The 18,773-nt window shown below is 42.7% G+C and overlaps 1 protein-coding gene across 1 annotated transcript in view; it reads right to left on the reverse strand.

Annotated features, from left to right (window-relative positions):
* Positions 1-4,797: 4,797 nt before the first annotated feature.
* Positions 4,798-18,773, reverse strand: part of LOC148518891 (uncharacterized) — a 41,617-nt gene continuing 27,641 nt past the window's right edge. The window contains exons 5-10 of the mRNA XM_088476923.1: positions 13,102-13,162; positions 12,871-12,917; positions 12,677-12,752; positions 10,609-10,695; positions 8,335-10,062; positions 4,798-5,729 (exon numbers count right to left, since the gene is read on the reverse strand). Of these exons, the coding sequence (XP_088333049.1) occupies positions 5,528-5,729; positions 8,335-10,062; positions 10,609-10,695; positions 12,677-12,752; positions 12,871-12,917; positions 13,102-13,162 (2,201 nt within the window). The 3' untranslated portion in view covers positions 4,798-5,527. The remainder of the gene's footprint in view (positions 5,730-8,334; positions 10,063-10,608; positions 10,696-12,676; positions 12,753-12,870; positions 12,918-13,101; positions 13,163-18,773) is intronic.

The following is an 18,773-nucleotide window of genomic DNA, read 5'->3' on the forward strand; positions in this document are numbered from 1 at the left end:
CAGTTTCAGTCAGATAACCATGATGTGTTATGCCCCATGTCCTCATCATAGTACAAGGAACACACCTTCCTCTATGATAGCAATTTAAATCCAGTGAATATATAGGTGAACATACACCCAAATACATGGTCTCATGTTCACTCCCGGCACAGACTGCACAAGATGAGAATGAGTCTAAAGGTGCCCATCCACTAGCAGACCTCAAAATGACTGCACGATTACAACATTGTGATCGTGCAGTCATTTGTCAGTCTGTGCTGTGGAACGAGCAGTCGTTCAGCGTAGGCACATCAATCATCCCCTAACATGCTCAACCTGACGTTATCGTCAGGTTGCCCAGCATGCTTGCCCGATGATAGATGTCTAAATGACCAGCGGGAGATCGCATCGCTGGTCACTTTAGACCTTTTTTTAAACAATTTTCAAACAATATCGTTATCGTTCAATTTAATCGCCTAGTGGATGGGCACGTTTATATAGACCACCTTGAAGTCTTAAATATGTACGAATCAACCCAGTGTATCAATTGAAAGATTTCTCTCTCTTTTGAGACAGCTATGTTCTTATGTTTTTTTTGAGATGGAAAATAATTAGTGTAATTACCTTAAAACTGGAGAGATGTATTTTTCCCGATCAGAGGAGCACGTCAGTTCTTTTAGAAGATAAGTTTGAGAATCTATATCCCCTCTTTAAACAAGAATGTTGCTTTGTTCATTACGGTGTTGTTTCTGGATATGAACACATGTAGCATTCATTGATTGCTACAAGTTACCCACAGAACGCTACTCCTGCTGGATCTCTCTCTTTTCAAGGCATTTTGTCCTGACACCAATGATTTATATCTTTGCATGATAATGGAATGTGCATAATTGTGATCTACACATTCACAGTAAAAGGGATGTTCTTGTGGATTGTTCAGAGAGCATACAGTATATGTGAGAGATTACAAATGATGAAATACATGTCTACATTTATACTGTAAAGTATATTATTCTGTTGTCACCTCAGCAGACCTTGTGTACTCACAGATGATTAGGACTATTCACACAAAGATATTGCACGCTACCATGTCCTATACTATCGCTCATATTAAGGTGCCCATCCACTAGCTGACCTCAAAACGACTGCACGATTACGACATTGTAATCATTTCAAAAAGTCTGTGATGTGCCTAGACTGAACGAGTAGTTATGGTCAGGTTGTCCAGCATGTTTGCCCGATGATGGATGTCTAAACGACCAGCGGGAGCGTGCATTGCTGGTCGTTTTAGACATTTTTCTTAATGATATCATTCAATCGTTCATAAATCATTATCATTCAATCGCTCAATTTAATCATCTAGTGGATGGACACCTTTAGACCCAGATACAAGTAGGCTAAGCTTAGGAATTAATTTTATTTGTCCCTGGCGCTGAAATAGGCAACCAAATAGTGAGAAAAATGGAACTAAATAACCCAAAAATGTGTAAACCCTAAAGACTAATGTCTCTAGTTAAGGGCATGCAAATATAAGAGTGGACCAAATATGCAGATCATCTAATATTAATCAGTTGAATATTTTATTCCCCAAAAAATATTTCCATAATAACTGGGGTGTTTCACCCATCACTCCTAGAACATAAAAGTAGTATAATACTATAGGACAGGTTACAACAGAATTGACAGTGCTTACATCTTCACTCACAATGATAATATAGATGTAGCCAATAATAACACCTGATGAAGTGGTCTGTTGCATTGAGAAACGCGTTTCAAGTACTCCTGCGAGAATAACCGGCTTTATTTATTTTATGGTTTGTTTGTTTATATTATTTTTACTGCCTATGATGTTTTATTTGTATGTGTGTGTATGTATATATATTATATTGGTTTAAAAGGGTCTCTATGCATGCGATATATATTTTATTAGATTTTTTTTCTTTTATTTGTAAAAGTGCAGCAAGTTGAGTGGAATGCACAGCACCTGGAGTGCTGGGAACTAATGCTGTTTAACACATGGAGACAAGTTCCATTTCATATCCAACATTAGATTTACTTTCTTTGCACTCTTTTGACTGTTTTTAACTGAAGCCAATGTTTTTTTCAGATTGGGATTAGTACACCGCTAGAGGTGACATTACTGAAAACTGCTGCCAAAGGGGGCACATTAGCCTATCTTGCAACAAGCATTACAGTACACATATAAACCATTACTCCACTTGCTGATCTGTACTTCATCTTATTGTAATGTCACCAGCCATGTCCTATTACACTGGGATTTATATGCAGAAGGATGGGGAAAACTGACCATTATATCAAGCAACTGTGACCAATTAGAAAATAGATTATTGCCACCAACAAGTATCGCTGTAAAAATTGTAATAATAATAATAATAATAATAATAATAAAAAAATAAAATAAAAATCCTCTAATACCATTAATGTTTATAAATAGTAATGCCATATATGTAACGCCGACTCTTCTCCTATGGTAGGCATTTAGATAGGTGAACACTGCGTAAACATCAGATGCCATAAGTGTCATAAACACAATGCAGAATTAGAGAGTTGAGGTCATGTACAGCCAGCTTACAAAGCCGTGAGTTTGCATTCGTGTCTCGCTAGTCCATTCAACAACCACCAAAATGCAGGCACTCTCCACACTACCTCTGAAATATAGATTTGTAGATCTGTTGTGGGGTTAGAAAAAAAATAAATCAATCTGTAGAGGTGACCTGTGCAAATGTACAAATATAAAATCAATTGCCCACCCTCCTACCCCTTCACTATCCTTTCAAAAAATTGACCTATTTTGCTTAAACTACGCATGAAAGGCTGAATAAAGTGTGAAACGCGTATCTTCATCATTAAACTGCAAGTGGAAGCTGATCAATGCTTCTCACTAAAAAAGTATAAGATGCAGACTGATCTCAGCCAGGTCTGAAGTGGTGCAAATTCACGCCCTTCTGCGCAGTTGAATTTGAGTAATTTACATCTGCACGGAAAGTAACTCGCCTATAAATCCACCATCTCATTTCATTACTCTAAAGGTGCCCACACACATACCGACTTGCTCCCAATCAGCCAATGTACACGATTTCCCCTGAACTCTCCCCAGGCAGTCGTGGTCACGATTTGGAGTTAAAAATGTCCAATCTGACTTAAGATCTATCTTGCAGCCAGTGCATTGTATCCCAGATTGGCTAATCTGCCCTACAGCACGGCAGATCTGAAGATGCGATGTACGACGAGCGGGGACGCGCATCGGCATCGTGATCAAGTGTAGAAACTCACGATTTGGCCATTTTTTACATGATCTGTCGGCACGATTCGTCGAAATCGGCCAAATTGGATGAAAAGTCGGTATGTGTGTGGGCACCTTTATTCTCCAAGATGAAAGCCTTTTCTTTCCCACTAATTCACAAGACCAACTTGCCCCGTAAGCATCTGCACTGTAGCAGAAATCTAGGCGCACTTGCACAAATCCTGCTTGTACTTAGTTAATCACCTCCACTGTGTCTGCAGTACAGCCAAGCTTTATGCATCAAATACAAGGGAATCAACAGAGCAGTTCTGTGTTGTATTAAAGGGTAATGAAAATAGAAAACTGCAACTGACCGATGATTATACAGAGGTCTACGTGAAAGGCACAGAAGGAAGACAAAGTGCACTATCAGTACCAGCAGCTACTATTGTTATCCCTCTACATTATATAAAGTGTTCTGAATTCCTCTTAGATTGTAAGCTCATTTGGGCCAGACCGTCTTAACTTCTGAATGTCATTGCATGTAATTTGTGTGATCTCAGTACTTTAAGAGAATGATGAACAATAATAAAAGTAATATTTATAATAAAGTTACAGAATATCATGTTGAAGTCACTTTAAAGTAATATTGCCTGAATCAGATCACTTTAACCATTACGTGGTTGCCATCAGATGCGACCATGTCAAGCTGGGCTTTCCCTGACATGGCTGCATCAGATGCAACAGTGCCAGAAACGCCCACCAGCAGCTGCTAGAAAGTAATCTTCTGGCAGCAACTGGGCTCAGTGCCTGGCCAGCCTCTCTAGACCTGTGACTCCACCCCCAGCCTCCTCCTCTCTAGTCCAGTATCTCCAAACTCTGACCGCGGCTGCAGGAAAAGCCTCATCCTGCAGTCTGAAGTCCTGTGGATCACTGCAGCCGCGGCTCCCCGCAACCACAGTGATCAACGAACCAAAGAGGATCGCTTCACTATGATTGTGTTCACTGCAGCTGCACCTCCACCCAGTCTCTCCCAGTCCCTACACAGCAGTGATTGGCGCTTCATGGGAACGCTCACCCCCTGCTGCTGGTTGCTCTTCTTACAAGACTGTGAAGTCCTGTGAGTAGTGTAACTAGGAGGAGAGAGAGTTAAATCCAGTTCAAATAAAAAAATCTTGCCTGCTTTCCTGTATATTGTATGTGTGTGTATAACAGTTAACATAGTAAAGTGTTTTATTTTACTATATTAAGCTAGGCTTTTTTTCAAAAATGTCCCTAATATGGTGTGTATTTTTTTTTGTAATGTCATGTAGATAGTACCTATTTAGGCCTGATTGACTAATTTTTTTTATGAACAAATCTTCATAGTTGTTAGTAACATTTTAAAATAGCTTTTATGTACATAATTTTATAATAAAAAATAATAAATTTGGGAACATTTTTGAAAATAAATAAAATATTCGTCAATTATGTGGTTATTACTACTAGGATGAGATGATCTATCCCAATTACCCATAGCACTGAAAATAGGTTTTAAATATGAAAATCTGTAGTAAAATAAAACTAAACATATATTAAACACAACACAGGAAAAGTTTATTTGTGAATGTACAACAATACAGTGAAAATGCATTAAGTTCTTCTTCACTTTGTCTACAGGTCTTCAGTCTACCAAAACATCAATTCCTGAAGGGAACTTATAGTTAAAATACCGGTTACTCTCGTATGAGAGATAAATGGGAAATAGACATGTATAACCTTTATATTAGGATTACAAGAACTCCGTAAACAATAGAAAGGAAAATGGTCTACACAGCCAGTTATAACAGTATATTCAATTTTTAAAAGTGGCAAAATGCATATGTACTTGTTAAAGTGTAACCATGGCCTACTCAACATGGAATCAAACACTTTGCAGGTTGAGCCCTTATTCCTGAGGATGCCGTCTTTGTGCCTCAGTGATACCACTCATTTGTGGCGAACGCCTGCGCGCTCGCAAATTTTGGTCCAGTCTGCAAAATGATTGCTTCTGATGTGTTTACGGCCATCAATAAATTTGTTTTATTAGACAATACCCTTGCTGCAACAACTTAAGATTTTAGTTATACAATGCCCATAAAAAATGTCTTCTTTGTTAAAGGGACAAATTGATAATATCATTGTATCAAAGACTATGGCATATGGTACATTTGGGGGGGAAAAAAAAGGCCTACAAAAAGCTTCACAACTACCATGATTTGGTATTTCAGTGACTGAAAATAAAAAAGGGATAAAAAGAACATCAAAAATAATGGACTGGCGTGTTCAATTAAATACATTTCTTTGTGGGAAGCCAAAGCCGTGCGTTGGAGTCAACATATCGCGAGGATCTCTGTTGTCGAGTCTCTGGGGCCCCCTAAGCATCTCTGGAGGCTGCATGGGTTTCATCGCGGACGGATAAGGAGCAAACCTGTTGCCTCCTCTCATCGATGCTTCCGAAGGATTCACTTTTCTTCCTTCAAACGGCCTGTAATGAGAAAGCTTCTTTTTATTACGGAATCACACAGGGCCGTCAGACTTGCGCCAAACACCACAATGTGGCAAGACAAAAGAGAAAAGTGTATTTAAGTCTTATGTGAAAACTGCAAAATTTCTTGTCTTTTTTTTTTTGTGGTGGAGGGGGGTTGTTGGTTAGGAAAGTTATTAAACAGAAATGTGTTGAAATAGTGAAATTTGACAATCACTAAGGAGGAGATGCATCAAGCCATAGAAAGAGCTCAAGTGTAGTGAGATAATGTACCAACCAATCAGCTCCTGTCATTTTTTTCAAACACAGCCTGTAAAATGACAGTTTGGAGCTGATTGTTTGGTACTTTGGGGTCTATTTACTAAGCTTTGGATGGAGATAAAGTACCAGCCATTCAGCTCTTAAGTGCCATCTCACAGGCCATTTGATAAATGACAGGAGCTGATTGGATGGTACTTTATCTCCATTCAAGGCGTAGTAAATAAACCCCTTTCTCTCGCCACGGCTTAGTACATCTCCCCCCTGTATCCTGTAATACACCTAATAGTATTTCTAAAATTTAGATTAAAAATACATTTATGCTTTTTATATGTTTGTGCCACACATTATGACCATAAAATATCCCCTTATATATTATTTTTGGGATCGGTATGATCTACCGCCGACAGCAGCAGCCCGACAGAGGTGAAAATCCTGATCGTCCATTAAGGCAAGTATGTTAACCTAATTCCCCCCCTAACCCTCCCTTAGGGGGTGCCTAAGCCTAACCTCCCCCCCAAGTGAATAACCCTAACACCCCCCCCCCTACCCCTTGCCTAACCCTACCTCCAGGGGGGGTGCTTAACCCCAAGTCCCCCCCCGGGAGCCCCTAACCCTAACCTATCCCCCCCCAGGCTGTCCACACCCGGCTCACCTTCGATTGATAAGCCGGGTGTCGGGCTCCCGGCGTAGGTCTAATGACAGGCGTCGGGATTTCGACGCCTGTCATTACACACATTTGCCGGGATTAGAAAGTCGGGAAGCCGGCAGGCGGGAATTCCATCCGTTGGCTTCCCGACTGCTCCCATTATTTTTAAATTTCAAAAAGAAAATGTCTTCAACAAAATGTTTATGATATCTACTTATGGATATTTTTTTGTTGTGTTTCACCAACCGACGCTCCTTGTTCAGAAGCACAATCCTGGAGGGATGCAACTACTTGGGCAGCAGCTGGTACTGGCCCCACTATTGTCAGGCTCTATGCTGCCACAACTCGGTGCCTGCATAATGAACTCCTCCTTGTGTGTCCTCCAGCAGTGTGAGGTATTCATTCTGCTCAGGGGGTTAGGGGACTAGTATTTCCTCCATATTGGGGTAGCCGGTGACATAAAAAAAAAAAAAATGAAGAGACGAAGGGGTGCCAAGAGTTCTACTCAGCCTCAACACGCAATGCGGTGTGAGTGAGCTACCAGGTCCCATGTGACTCGGCTTTCTCGGCCGAAAATACATCTTAGCAGCAATCGGAATGCGACAAACTGTTTCACGCGACCGCACTGATTAAATTGCTATTCTACACTTGCCCATTAAAACCATCAACAGGGTACCATTGATGGTTTACATCCAGGGGTCTATAATGGGTGCAGGGTGGCCCAATGTAAAAAAATGTGAATAAAAAAATATGACAGGGCGCTTCACCGGGAGGAGCGTTGTGAGGTAGCTCCATGTGGCCCTCACAGCCAGGGGCAAATCTAGTGTGGGGAAGGAAGGGGGGCTGGGCGGCAGCAATAGGTGTGATTGCTCCCCCCCCGCACAGTCAAAGGAGACTGGTCAGCGGCAACAGCCTCTCTGGTCCCACTGTAGCCCAGCACACAGCTGGGGGGGGGGGGGGGGCACAGGCTGCTGCCGCTGACAGGTAAGGGAGGGAGGAGCGGACCCGCGCTCCCTTCCCCTCTTGGCGCCCCTGCTGCTAGGGTTGATTTTTCGATTATGATGACTATAGCCTTAACGCATTTGCGCACTTGTTCCTGTTTATAAATATATAGGAATACGAGGAGCTCACACACCTCTGAAATATAATTTGTTTTTGTACTACTTGATTTATTACACTTGTTATCCATTGTAAGAAATGAAACCATAAAAACAATAAAAAGGAGCAAATTGTGGCTGCTTTCAAATGGAAATTTACAGCCACTTACAGATAAACATGACATTTAATTAAGTTAATGCTGTGTATGGTAAGGTTGCTTAGTGTCATACATCTGACATAAGTGGCTGGTCTTCCTAAAACAGTGATCCAGAATCTGAGTACACACATCGTATTTGCATTTGAAATTAGAAAATAAATTCCAGTTGCCAATGTAGCAACTTAAAAATTTGTAATAATTAAAGCCAAGAGATGCATCTATAATAGGCGTCACTTTGGCAGACAAATGGAGTTTACCACCACTTTTTTCTACGACATAGGACAGCATAAATCTCAGATGAATATTTTATTTTCAAACTATTTTTTACTTCTATATGAACCATATTAAAATTTAACTTTTAAGAGCTCTACATTTTAATTTACAGCTTCAAAGTAAAGAATATTTTTACTTGACAAGATTAAGTATTCATAATTAAAGTTTACCTTGCATCATTCATAAAGTCACCATGCATTGGACCATCCATAGTTCTCGGCTTGTTCATTGGAAATTCAGGACCTTGAGGGTGCACTCGCTGACTTATTGGACCCTCCATAGCTTGTGCATCTCTTGGGTGCATCCATTCATTCATGGAACCCTCTCGAACATCCCGTTGGTGCATCCGATCATTCATGGCACCCTCCATGGTTAATGCATTCCTTTGGTTCATTCTTTCGTTCATTGAACCATCCATGGTTAGTGCATCTCTTGGGTGCATTCGTTCATTCATGGGACCCTCCATGGTTCGAGCGTCCATTAGGGGAAGCCTTTCACCCATGGGGCGATTCATGGATTGCGCATCCATTGGAGGCATCCTTTGATTCATATGACCTTCCATAGCTCGTCCCTCTCTTGGGTTCATCCTTTCATTCAAGGGAAGCTCCATGAGCTGTGCAACTCTCTGGTGCATCCTTTCATTCATTGGCCCTTCCATTTCTCGAGCATCCCTAAGATTCATTCTGTCATTAATTGAGCCTTCCATAAATTGTGGATTTCTTTGCTGAATCCTTTCATTCATTGTTCCCTCCATGGAGCTTCCATCTCTTGGGTGCATTCTTTCATTCACTGGCCCCTCCTTGGCTTGCAGATCACGTGGATACATCCTTTCATCCATTAAACTTTTAATAGCTCTTCCATCTCTTTGGGCAAGTCTTTCATTCCCAGGACCTTCCATAACTAGCCCATCTCTTGGATTGATCCTATTAGCCATAGGACCCTCTATGAACGGTTCAGCTCTCTGATGCATCCTTTCATTCATAGGACCTTCCATGATATGTGCATCTCTAGGATGCATTCTTTTATTCATAGGACCTTCCATCTCTCGTATACCTCTTGGGTGCATCACTTCATTCATCGGTTCATCCATAAGTGGTGCATTTCTTGGATCAATTCTTTCATTCATAGGACCTTGCGTTGCCCTTACATCTCTTGGGTGCATCCTTTCATTAATAGGACTGCGGAATGAACCAGACATTTGATTTCGCTCTCTAGGATCAACTCTGTGGTCTTCATTCCCCATTCTACGAATCTCCTGCTGACGCAATCTTTCTCGAAAGACTAAATCGCTATTTGCAGCTTGCATTCTGCGCTCAGCTTCCATTTCAAACCCTGCATTGTTCATTTTACCATGTGCAAACAGTGGTAAAGGCTGAGAGGAAGGATCTTCAAATTGCATTTCTAGAGGAAACTCACGAGGATGGAAGCCATAAGCAGAGCCCTGCCGACCTCTTACACGATCAGCAAAATCCATCTCTTGCATCTCTCTAGGTCCATAATTATCCCGAATTTCCATGAGTGGCCTAGGTCCAGTGCCAACAAGCTCTCGCCTGTTCTCTAGCTCAGGATTAAATCTACCACCCAGATTAAAATCGGCTTGTCTTCGTAATCTTTCAGAAATCACATGCGCAGGCAAACCGTCAGCAAAATGCCTATCCAAATTGTCATATGGCATGTAAAGGCCACGATCATCAATCATCTCTCTTGGTGGAAGCCATCCATCTCTAATGTCAGGCCTCGTGTTGAACAAATTCCTAATATCTTCATCCTGGAACTCATCAGACCTATATCTCATCAGTGGTAATGGCCCTGGGTCTCGGGCATCAAAATCTCCAAACTCATCTCCCGGTATTAGTTCAAGAAGAGATCGTAGTCGTCGCTCTCTCAGTCCATTATCCCTGCAAAACAGGAAAATGTATAAACAAGCACGTTAACGTTTCATAAATCACAATGCTTTAGTTAAACGAAAGCAATGCAGGCTGAATTGAATGTTTGCAAAAAATCATTGCGTATTTTAAATATCTAACAATTTGCACCTCCATCCGGTGCATCGTTTGAAGGCCAAAAATAAGCAACACTTCAAATTGTCCCTCTCTTTTTTTAATGGGTGCCTAAACCTAACCTCCCCCTCCCCAGTGCCTGACGCTCCCCCTAACTCCGCTACTTACCTTCAGGAGGCCGACAGTCGGGATCCTGGCGCCAGGATTCTGACTGGCGTTAGGATTCTTGCGCCAGTATGCTAAGTGCCGGCATCCTCTTTGCCGGGATATTGACCGCATCCATTTTTTAATACAGTAAAGTCTATTTACATATCTCTATCTTCAGTGTATCAGAGGAAGGTGGGGGGGGCTAGGATCTCAAGTTAGTTACGGAACTGTTGGAGGATTGCACCTTCCATGTCCCATTTGTCCAATTTGTCCAATTTTGCAGCCGTGAGTCCTTACCTTGTAAAATCTTCCTGAGGATTAAAGAGTCCATTATCAGGTGCCATTATTTCTTCTGCAGTTGGGGGGAGATCTATGCCAACATTGCTAGTATGGAAATTAAAAGGAAATTAATATTAATTTCTAAACATAGTAACAAAATCTAAACAAAACAAAACAAAAAGGAGGGGAAAGAAAAGGTGTTTTAAACAGTTCTTAAATACGGCTACCATGGAGTATCTTATATGTAATATAATGTACATTATATTTTCACAGTGCAAAGTAGAGTTTGTTTTTCCCTAGGTGCGCCAAATGGTAAAAAGCGTAATGGTTTATTTTTCGCGCTCTAGCAGACAGGATACGTAAAGAGTTTTTACCTCTAGAACCGGAAAACCTTACACATTTACTACAGTTATTATGTTAAGACTCTATACCATTGTAAAATACCTTTAGTTCATAATATATAAGGGATACTGGGCCTGATTCAGCAAGGAACGCAGTTGCTAATACACATGCAATTGGCCGACTGTTGCGTACTGCGCATGCATCGCAGTGGGCAAACAATTGCGATCGGGACTGCGATCGAAGGGACTACGCAGACCCAACGCAAAGTGATTGACAGGAAGTGCCGTTTGTGGGTGGTAAAGGGGAGGGGTCGGACAAACGCTGGCTTTCCAGTGCGTTTCAACGGCGTTGTCCTGAGGCCTGATAGCGTGCGTGGTTGTTAGCAGTTTCTGAGTGAGGTCAGGACTTGCGCAAATGTGCGAGAGACTGCGATGTTGTACCGATGTTTTTGCAGTCTTGCTAAACATTACAGATGTGTGTAAGGTAAAGTGGGCATCCTTACGTGCAATGGATTAGCATACTATCGCAGTTGAACTGCGCGCGTACGCAATATTGTGTTCCGTAGTGAATCAGGCCCACTGATCATTTATATAATACAATCACCCATTAGGTGATGCTATTTAGTTCTGGACCCAAGTGTACAGTATGTGTATACATATGTGTATGTATAGAACGTTTGTGAAAAACTTCTCCTGTGGACGCAGCCGACCAGAGGCTGTGGGAGAGAGATCGTAATATCTCTCTCCTGCTCCTGGAACATGCATATGGTTAAAGAAGTTTAAACCATCTGAACATGGTGCAAACTACCGGAACCAAACTGGTACATAGGAGTCAGATCATAGTCCCCATTGATAAGAACTGCGATCTGCAGTGCTAATTAGCACTTTGCCAGAGATTTCTGTGAAATCTCCTGCATTGTGCTTTTAGTACATAGCTACAATTATAATTATTATTATCATCATCCTTTATTTATATGGCGCCACAAGTGTTCCGCAGCGCCTTACACAGTACATAAACAAATAATCTGACAAGCGACTAACAGTACAATATAGGACAAGGACATGGATAATATACATTGCTACATTAGTTACCATAACACCTAGATACGCAACAGAGCATAAGCAGCAAAGTGTTAGGTGCCCTGGTGGGGGGTAAGAAGTAGATGAAAATAAAGTAAGGAGAAGCACAAGAGGGTAGAGGCCCTGCTCCTAAGAGCTTACATTCTAAAGAATTCATAACATTATAGAGAAATTGAAGATTCTATATAATTTTATGTAAAAAAACAAAAAACGCTTGATTCATAGGCCCCTTAGCCTTTGAAGATGTACCAATGACTAAAACATCTCTAAATGAGTATATTAATATAGGGATTTCACTATCTAGCCTAATTTCTGTCTTGCATATCTTTTCTTCGGTCTGCCACTGAGATTATAAAATGCAACACTAGGACAAGATAGTTTTACACTTCAGTATGCTTATTCTACACTAACATGTACCCCAGCCGAGACAAATCGCTTTATCCATGGGGTATTTTATGATGTTTCTGCCACATATACAGTGGAGACCGACTGCAACGTCATTAATACTGGTTTAGTCATGACATGGCTAACAATCCGCTAGGAAATCAATGACATAACCTAAGTACACAGCACATCTCAGTTCCTAGTGAATGGACAGGTTAAATACTGGTTTGGCCTTTCTTATCCTTAATAATTGCTGTTAAACACAAAATCATTGTCAGTACCTTCGTGGGGCCCCTTTTACAAGGTCCTCGATGTATACTGCTCCCTCTATTGGGTGGCCCCGTGACACTGCAAAAGCTTATAAAAATAAAAAAAAAATTGTACATATATATTAATTTACTTGGATCAGCTTCTTTTTTTTTTTAACTTAAAAAAAAAAAAAAGAATGTGTTGTTATTTTTAGTATCACAAGTACCAGCTATTGCAGGTATGGGTCTCCATCCTTCAACGTCAATTAGGAATCTGCAGTGGAAGAATAAACAAAACATTTTTTGTGTGTTCAAGTTTTTGGTGGTAAAATGATAAAAAAAAAGCAAGAAAAAAAAAAAAAAAACCTGCCAGGACCAAAAAGTATCTCCATTGTAAAGCACAGTTCAGTATACTGGTTCTATATAAATAATAAACAGTAAAAATAATAATTATTTACCTGCATATAAGATATCCTGTCCTGTTAATCCCAGTTGTACAATGGACTCCAATGAGCTTATCTGAAATGAAAAGATAATGTTTTTATGTCCAATTATTTAACTTCTGCAAAGGCTTCATGGTGCCCTATGACAAACTGCAGGATGCGTCACTTACAGCCTTATTAACGTGTACATAGAGATTATTAAAATGTGAGATGTAATTGCATCCAGCTAGGCTTTACATACAGTTATCAGCCTGGATAGAACTACAGCTGTTGCAAGGGGTTGAACCATGGAGCCCATACCTTTGGCCAGCCGTGCTACCTTCCCAGCAATATTTTGGGGAAGACATTGCATGCACACTTGCAACATCTTTCCGAAGAGACAATCCAAAAGATGGCACCCCTGGAAGAATACATAGTGGTGGCCCAATGCAAGACACAGAGTGGGGACTGTTCTCGGTGAAAGGCGTGTAGTGCGGGCTCCCCCTTGAGTCACTGGCCAGTGTTCACAGTGCACCCTGCACCCACTATAAGATACGCCAACGATCTGCACCCTCCTAAATGTTATACTATGTGACCTGTATATATGGTATTGTGCCCATGGTTATCAGCTTTAGCCTAGTGCTGTATATTTGCATGCTATATTTTAAGTATTTGCATAGTCAATGGACTGCTGTGCATAGAACTTCAATGTATGCAATTGGGAGAGTCATTTGCTACTGGTAGAATGTTATGTTACATGAAGTTAGTATGCTGGCTACATTATTATGGATTTCAGCTTACTATGGGTAGGATTCAATTAGCCATGGGGTACTTAGCGCACGGCTACAGCTCTGACCTGAGCTATTCTAATTACTGCCTCCTACCCTTTGCGGCAAGCCCTGTTGGTGCAGTTAACGCAGATTTAATTTATGACCCTCTCATTACTACCAGCTCCCACACCTCACCACGGACGCAGGTACCTCCCACCGGAAACGCTACAGCCGTCACCACAGGAACCGTCAGCATGCGTTCCACAGGCTGACTGCATGCGTTTCCAGCAATTGTGACATCATGCCCATATGCTCTGTGGGGCCACTTCTGCAAAACCGAATAGGCAGGGTAGCTGCAGATAACATCAAAATAATAAACATAATGACAAAAGAAAACACCACCAATAAAAAGAAACTGTAATAAACAATAATAAAAAAAATAAAATAAATGAAAACAAAAAAGCAAATGCAGATAAAGACATAAAATGATCCAATACCCAAAGTACACAGATAAATCAAGGTCAAAACATTGTTGTTTAAAGAATCTAGGTGGATTACTAAATTGGGCACAATTAAGCCCGGTGGGCTTAATGATAAAATTAACTGGAACAGCCTGATTTAAATAGTATTTTCTGCATATTAGATGGTTCTGCTATGTATTATATCTTGATCTTGGAATATCTGTATATTTTGGATATTGGATCAGTTTATGTATTTATCTGCGTTTGTTTTTGTTTATTTTCATTTATTTTTTAGTTATTGCTATTTATCACAGTTTATTCTTTTTATTGGTGGTGTTTTCTTTTGTCATTAGGTTTATTATTTTGATGTTATCGGCAGCTATCCCTGCCTATTCAGTTTTGCAGAAGCGGCCCCACGATGCAGGCGGTCACACTAAACAAAACAACAACATACAAAATTGCCACAGAACTGGAACAGAATATTCCAACGGGAAACAAACAAAGCTGGTAAGCAGCGCTGGGCGGGCATCCAGTGCCCCTTGTGGAATCGGAGAAATGGATTTACCGGTAAGTAGCAAAATCCTGTTTTCTCGTTCATCCACTAGGGGCCCCAGAAATACCCACCGAGCGTGCAGAATGCACCGAAATGGATACAGACGGGGCAGAGCATTGGCAATATAAGCCTGCCGAATAGCCAACGGCTGCACCTGGACAAATTCTGTTTGGACGCAAGCCAACCCAGCTAGGCTGCATCATAAAAAATGAAAAGAGCATTAGATTTTCGTAAACCAGCTGTATGAGCCACACAGACACAGAGAGCCCTCACCACATGCAGAGAGGGTGAAGCCCCCAAAGAACCCAGGAGAACCAGAACAACAAATCAGCTGATTGATGTGAAAAGCTGACACCACCTTCGGCAAAAAGAAGGGGCAAGTACGAGGACCAACTTCCAGGTAAGAAACTTCAAATCCACCTCATCTAAAAGGTTCAAAAACCGCAGACTGAAGAAAGGAGAAGACATGGTTGAGATCCCATGAAGAAGTAGGCTGAACAAAGGGAGGCTGGACCCGAAACACCCCTTGAAGAAAGGTTTGAACCTCTGGAAGTAGGGCCAAGTGATGCTGAAAAAATACAGATAAGGCTGAAACCTGCACCTTCAGCGAGCCCAATCGAAGTCCAGCATCCAGTCCCCTTTGAAGGAAAAGGAGGAGATGAGGTAAAGAGGAGGTGGAAGAACTACGCTCCTCACACCAGTCCACGTAGGATTTCCGAATCCGATGGTCATGGGTCAATATAACCAGCTTCTGAGCTCTGAACATAGTAGGAATCATAGTCCGCGGAATTCCACGGCTTCTTAAGATGATGGTCTCAACAGCCACGCTGTCAAACGTAGCTGATGTAAGTCTGGATACAGGAGTGGACCATGCTGAATATCTGACCGCAGTGGGAGTGGCCATGGATCGTCTGCCAGCAGGACAAGGTGATCAGAGTACCAGGCCCAATGGGGCCAGTATGGCGCTACCAGAATGACTGTCGTGGACTCGTGCTTGATGTGCTTCAGTACTCGAGGAAGGAGCGGAAATGGAGGGAACAGGCACACCAGGTTGTACGGCCAAGGGATCGCCAACGCATCCGCCCCGACGACCTCTTCGTCCCTGGTCCGTGAACAGTAAAGAGGCAGCTGACGATTGTTCCTGGAGGCCATGAGATCAATCTGCGGCCTGCCCCAATGATGGATCAACTGCAGGGAGATATCGAGATGCAGAGACCATTCCCCAGGATGAAGGTCTTGACGGCTGAGGTAATCCGCTTCCCAGTTGTCCACCCCTGGGATGAAGACTGCAGAGAAGGCCTCGACATGTCTTTCTGCCCACTGTAAGATGCGGTTGGCTTTGCGCATTGCCATGTCCGTAGTTAGTAGAATCCAAATCCTGATGTCGAAACGGCAACCCGCCACCAGGTGGTCCGTCTGGAGCCACCAGATCAGAGAAATGCAGGCCTGCGGAGTGTGTCTTACTAGACGGTGCATCTGAAGATGTGACCCTGACCATTGTGACAGGAGAAGGCGAATGCAAAAGGTGCACTGACATGCTCCTTGGCTTGAGAGCAAACAGACCAATTTCTGAATTGCTTGCACCTTGGCCAGGGGAAGGAACACACGTTGTAAGGATGCGTCCAGTATCATCCCCAGGAACTGAAGACGGTACTAGTTGGGACTTCTGGAAGTTGATGAACCAGCCCTGCTGGATGATGAGTAGGTCGTCCAGATAGGGGACAACGTTCACACCCTGAGCCCGAAGATGAGCAATTATCACCACCATGACCTTGGTGAAGACTCTGGGAGCAGACGATAGGCCAAAGGGTAGGGCTTGAAACTGGTAGTGAGAATCCTTGATTGTAAAACGGAGGATAGCCTGGTGTGGACTCTAGATTGGGATGTGTAGATAAGCATCCTTGATGTCCAGGGACACCATGTATTCTGCCGCTTCCAATGCCGCAATAATCGAATGAAGGGATTGCATCTAAAATCTGTGAAAGGCTAGGCACATATTCAAGGATTTGAGATTCAGTATGGACCTGACTGACCAATCCAGCTTAGGAACCACATACAGATTGGAGTAGAATCCCCAAGTCCTTTGGGGGAGCCGGAACTAGAACTTTGGAGTTTAGCAGCCTTCGATTGCCTGTCGCAAAACCAGTTGTTTCAGGGAATCAACCAGAAGACCTGGGGTGAAAAACCAAACTGGAGGAGAAAACACAAACTATCTTGTAACCCTGGGACACTAGATTTCGAACCCCAGAGTCGGAACAGGAGTGGAACCAAACTTAAGTGAACTTCAAAAGGCAGGCACCCACCTCACCTTGGGATCCCCCAGGTGGGATGGGAGCCTGTCATGCCAGTGGCTTATCTGCTGGCTTGGGGTCCGGATGATAGTAACTTGAGGCCTGGTGTCATCTTGAATTACCTCATCAAACTGCTGATGCACCTCTTGGTCTGCCTTGTAACTTATCGGGGGCCCGAAAGGAACGATCTTTAAATGAACGACGTGGAGTCACTGTCTAGGAAGGCAAAAAGGTACTCTTGCTCCCGCGGCCAGAGAAATCCACTTGTCCAACTCTGGACAAAATAGTATGTCACCTGTAAACAGAAGGACTTCTACAGTGCGCTTAAGACTCAGCGTCTGCTTGCCTACCTGACCAATATCTCTGGAGGCCTCACCCAGATAGACAGTCGATTCCTGAATATGATTGGCGAAATAAGATCCCCTTGCGGAGTACTGGATCTTAGACCCTCCGAAAATTGTTCAGCCCACTATTCTACTGCCCAGGAGCCGACCAAGGTCAGTCTGTGTAATGCACCAGGCAGTATAGATGGACTTGAGTAGTTTCCAATTTTCCCTCAGTGCCTTCCTTCAAAGCCGAAGCACCTGGGACTGGAAGCGTAGTAATCTTCGATAGGTCGAGAAACCGAGAATCCACACGCGGAGTCTGTTATCTATGGGAAAAGGATAGAGCAAGAGAAATGCAGTGGGAGCTGAAACTTGCTATCTGGATATTTCCAGGCTGCCGCCATCTGCTCATCTAGCTGGAGAGAAACAGGAAAAGTAATAGTGGACTTTTGCTTCTTACCAAATAAGGAGGAATCCACTGATTCAGGAATTTCTGAATCTGACACATGAAGGACCTCCCTAATCGCCAGGTTAAGATTTTCAATACCCTGTGTAGCCGCCTCAGGTTCTTGTGAGAAAACTTCCATATCCGAAAACTCCAGTGGCTCACATTCTTCCTCCTGAGAGGAGTGATCTGCTTCTGACTCCTCCTCTGCCTGCAGGACTGTTGGAAGGTTCCTCTTTCTAGGAGGCTGACCATCTAAGATTTCTGAGGATTTAGATGAGGTCCCCATTAAGTGGACCAGACTATCCAAGCTAAACCCTGAGCCCAAGCAGGTTCGCTAGAGTGAGCAGCGAGGACCGTCCCTGGTAGCTCCTCGTTCTATGTGAGAAACAGTCAGTTCTGACGTCAAATCAGCCGTAACAGTGGTCGGCCTGTTTAACATGGAGGACGTAACAGTCTGACTAGCAAGCCTCACAAAGGGAGGAACCGCCTGAGCGAGTTTGCGCAAACTTTTTTCTGCATTTAGAACAAGCAAGCAGCTTTTGAGAAGTACTTCTGTCTGTTGCTTTAGCTGCCATAATATATACACAGACACACACAAGCACAAAAACAGATCAGCCTCCAATGACAGCCACAGAACTGAAAATACTAGGGAGGCAGAGCAAGAGGAGGAGGAGGATCAGGATATAACAAAATTAATGCACCCCACCACTTAAGGGAACTCACAGACCCCTGCTGGACCCTGGCTCTGGATATCATCTGCAGCAGCTCAGAAACGGAATGCAACAGTCGTGGAAGCACCGCACTGTCACTAAGCCCAGCGATGAGTATCAAGAGCGGTGGTCATACTTACAGGCTGCTG

The sequence above is a fragment of the Taudactylus pleione genome, unplaced genomic scaffold (genome assembly GCF_031769625.1).
Source record: "Taudactylus pleione unplaced genomic scaffold, aTauple2 ptg000198l, whole genome shotgun sequence".
Classification (NCBI taxonomy): Eukaryota; Metazoa; Chordata; class Amphibia; order Anura; family Myobatrachidae; genus Taudactylus; species Taudactylus pleione.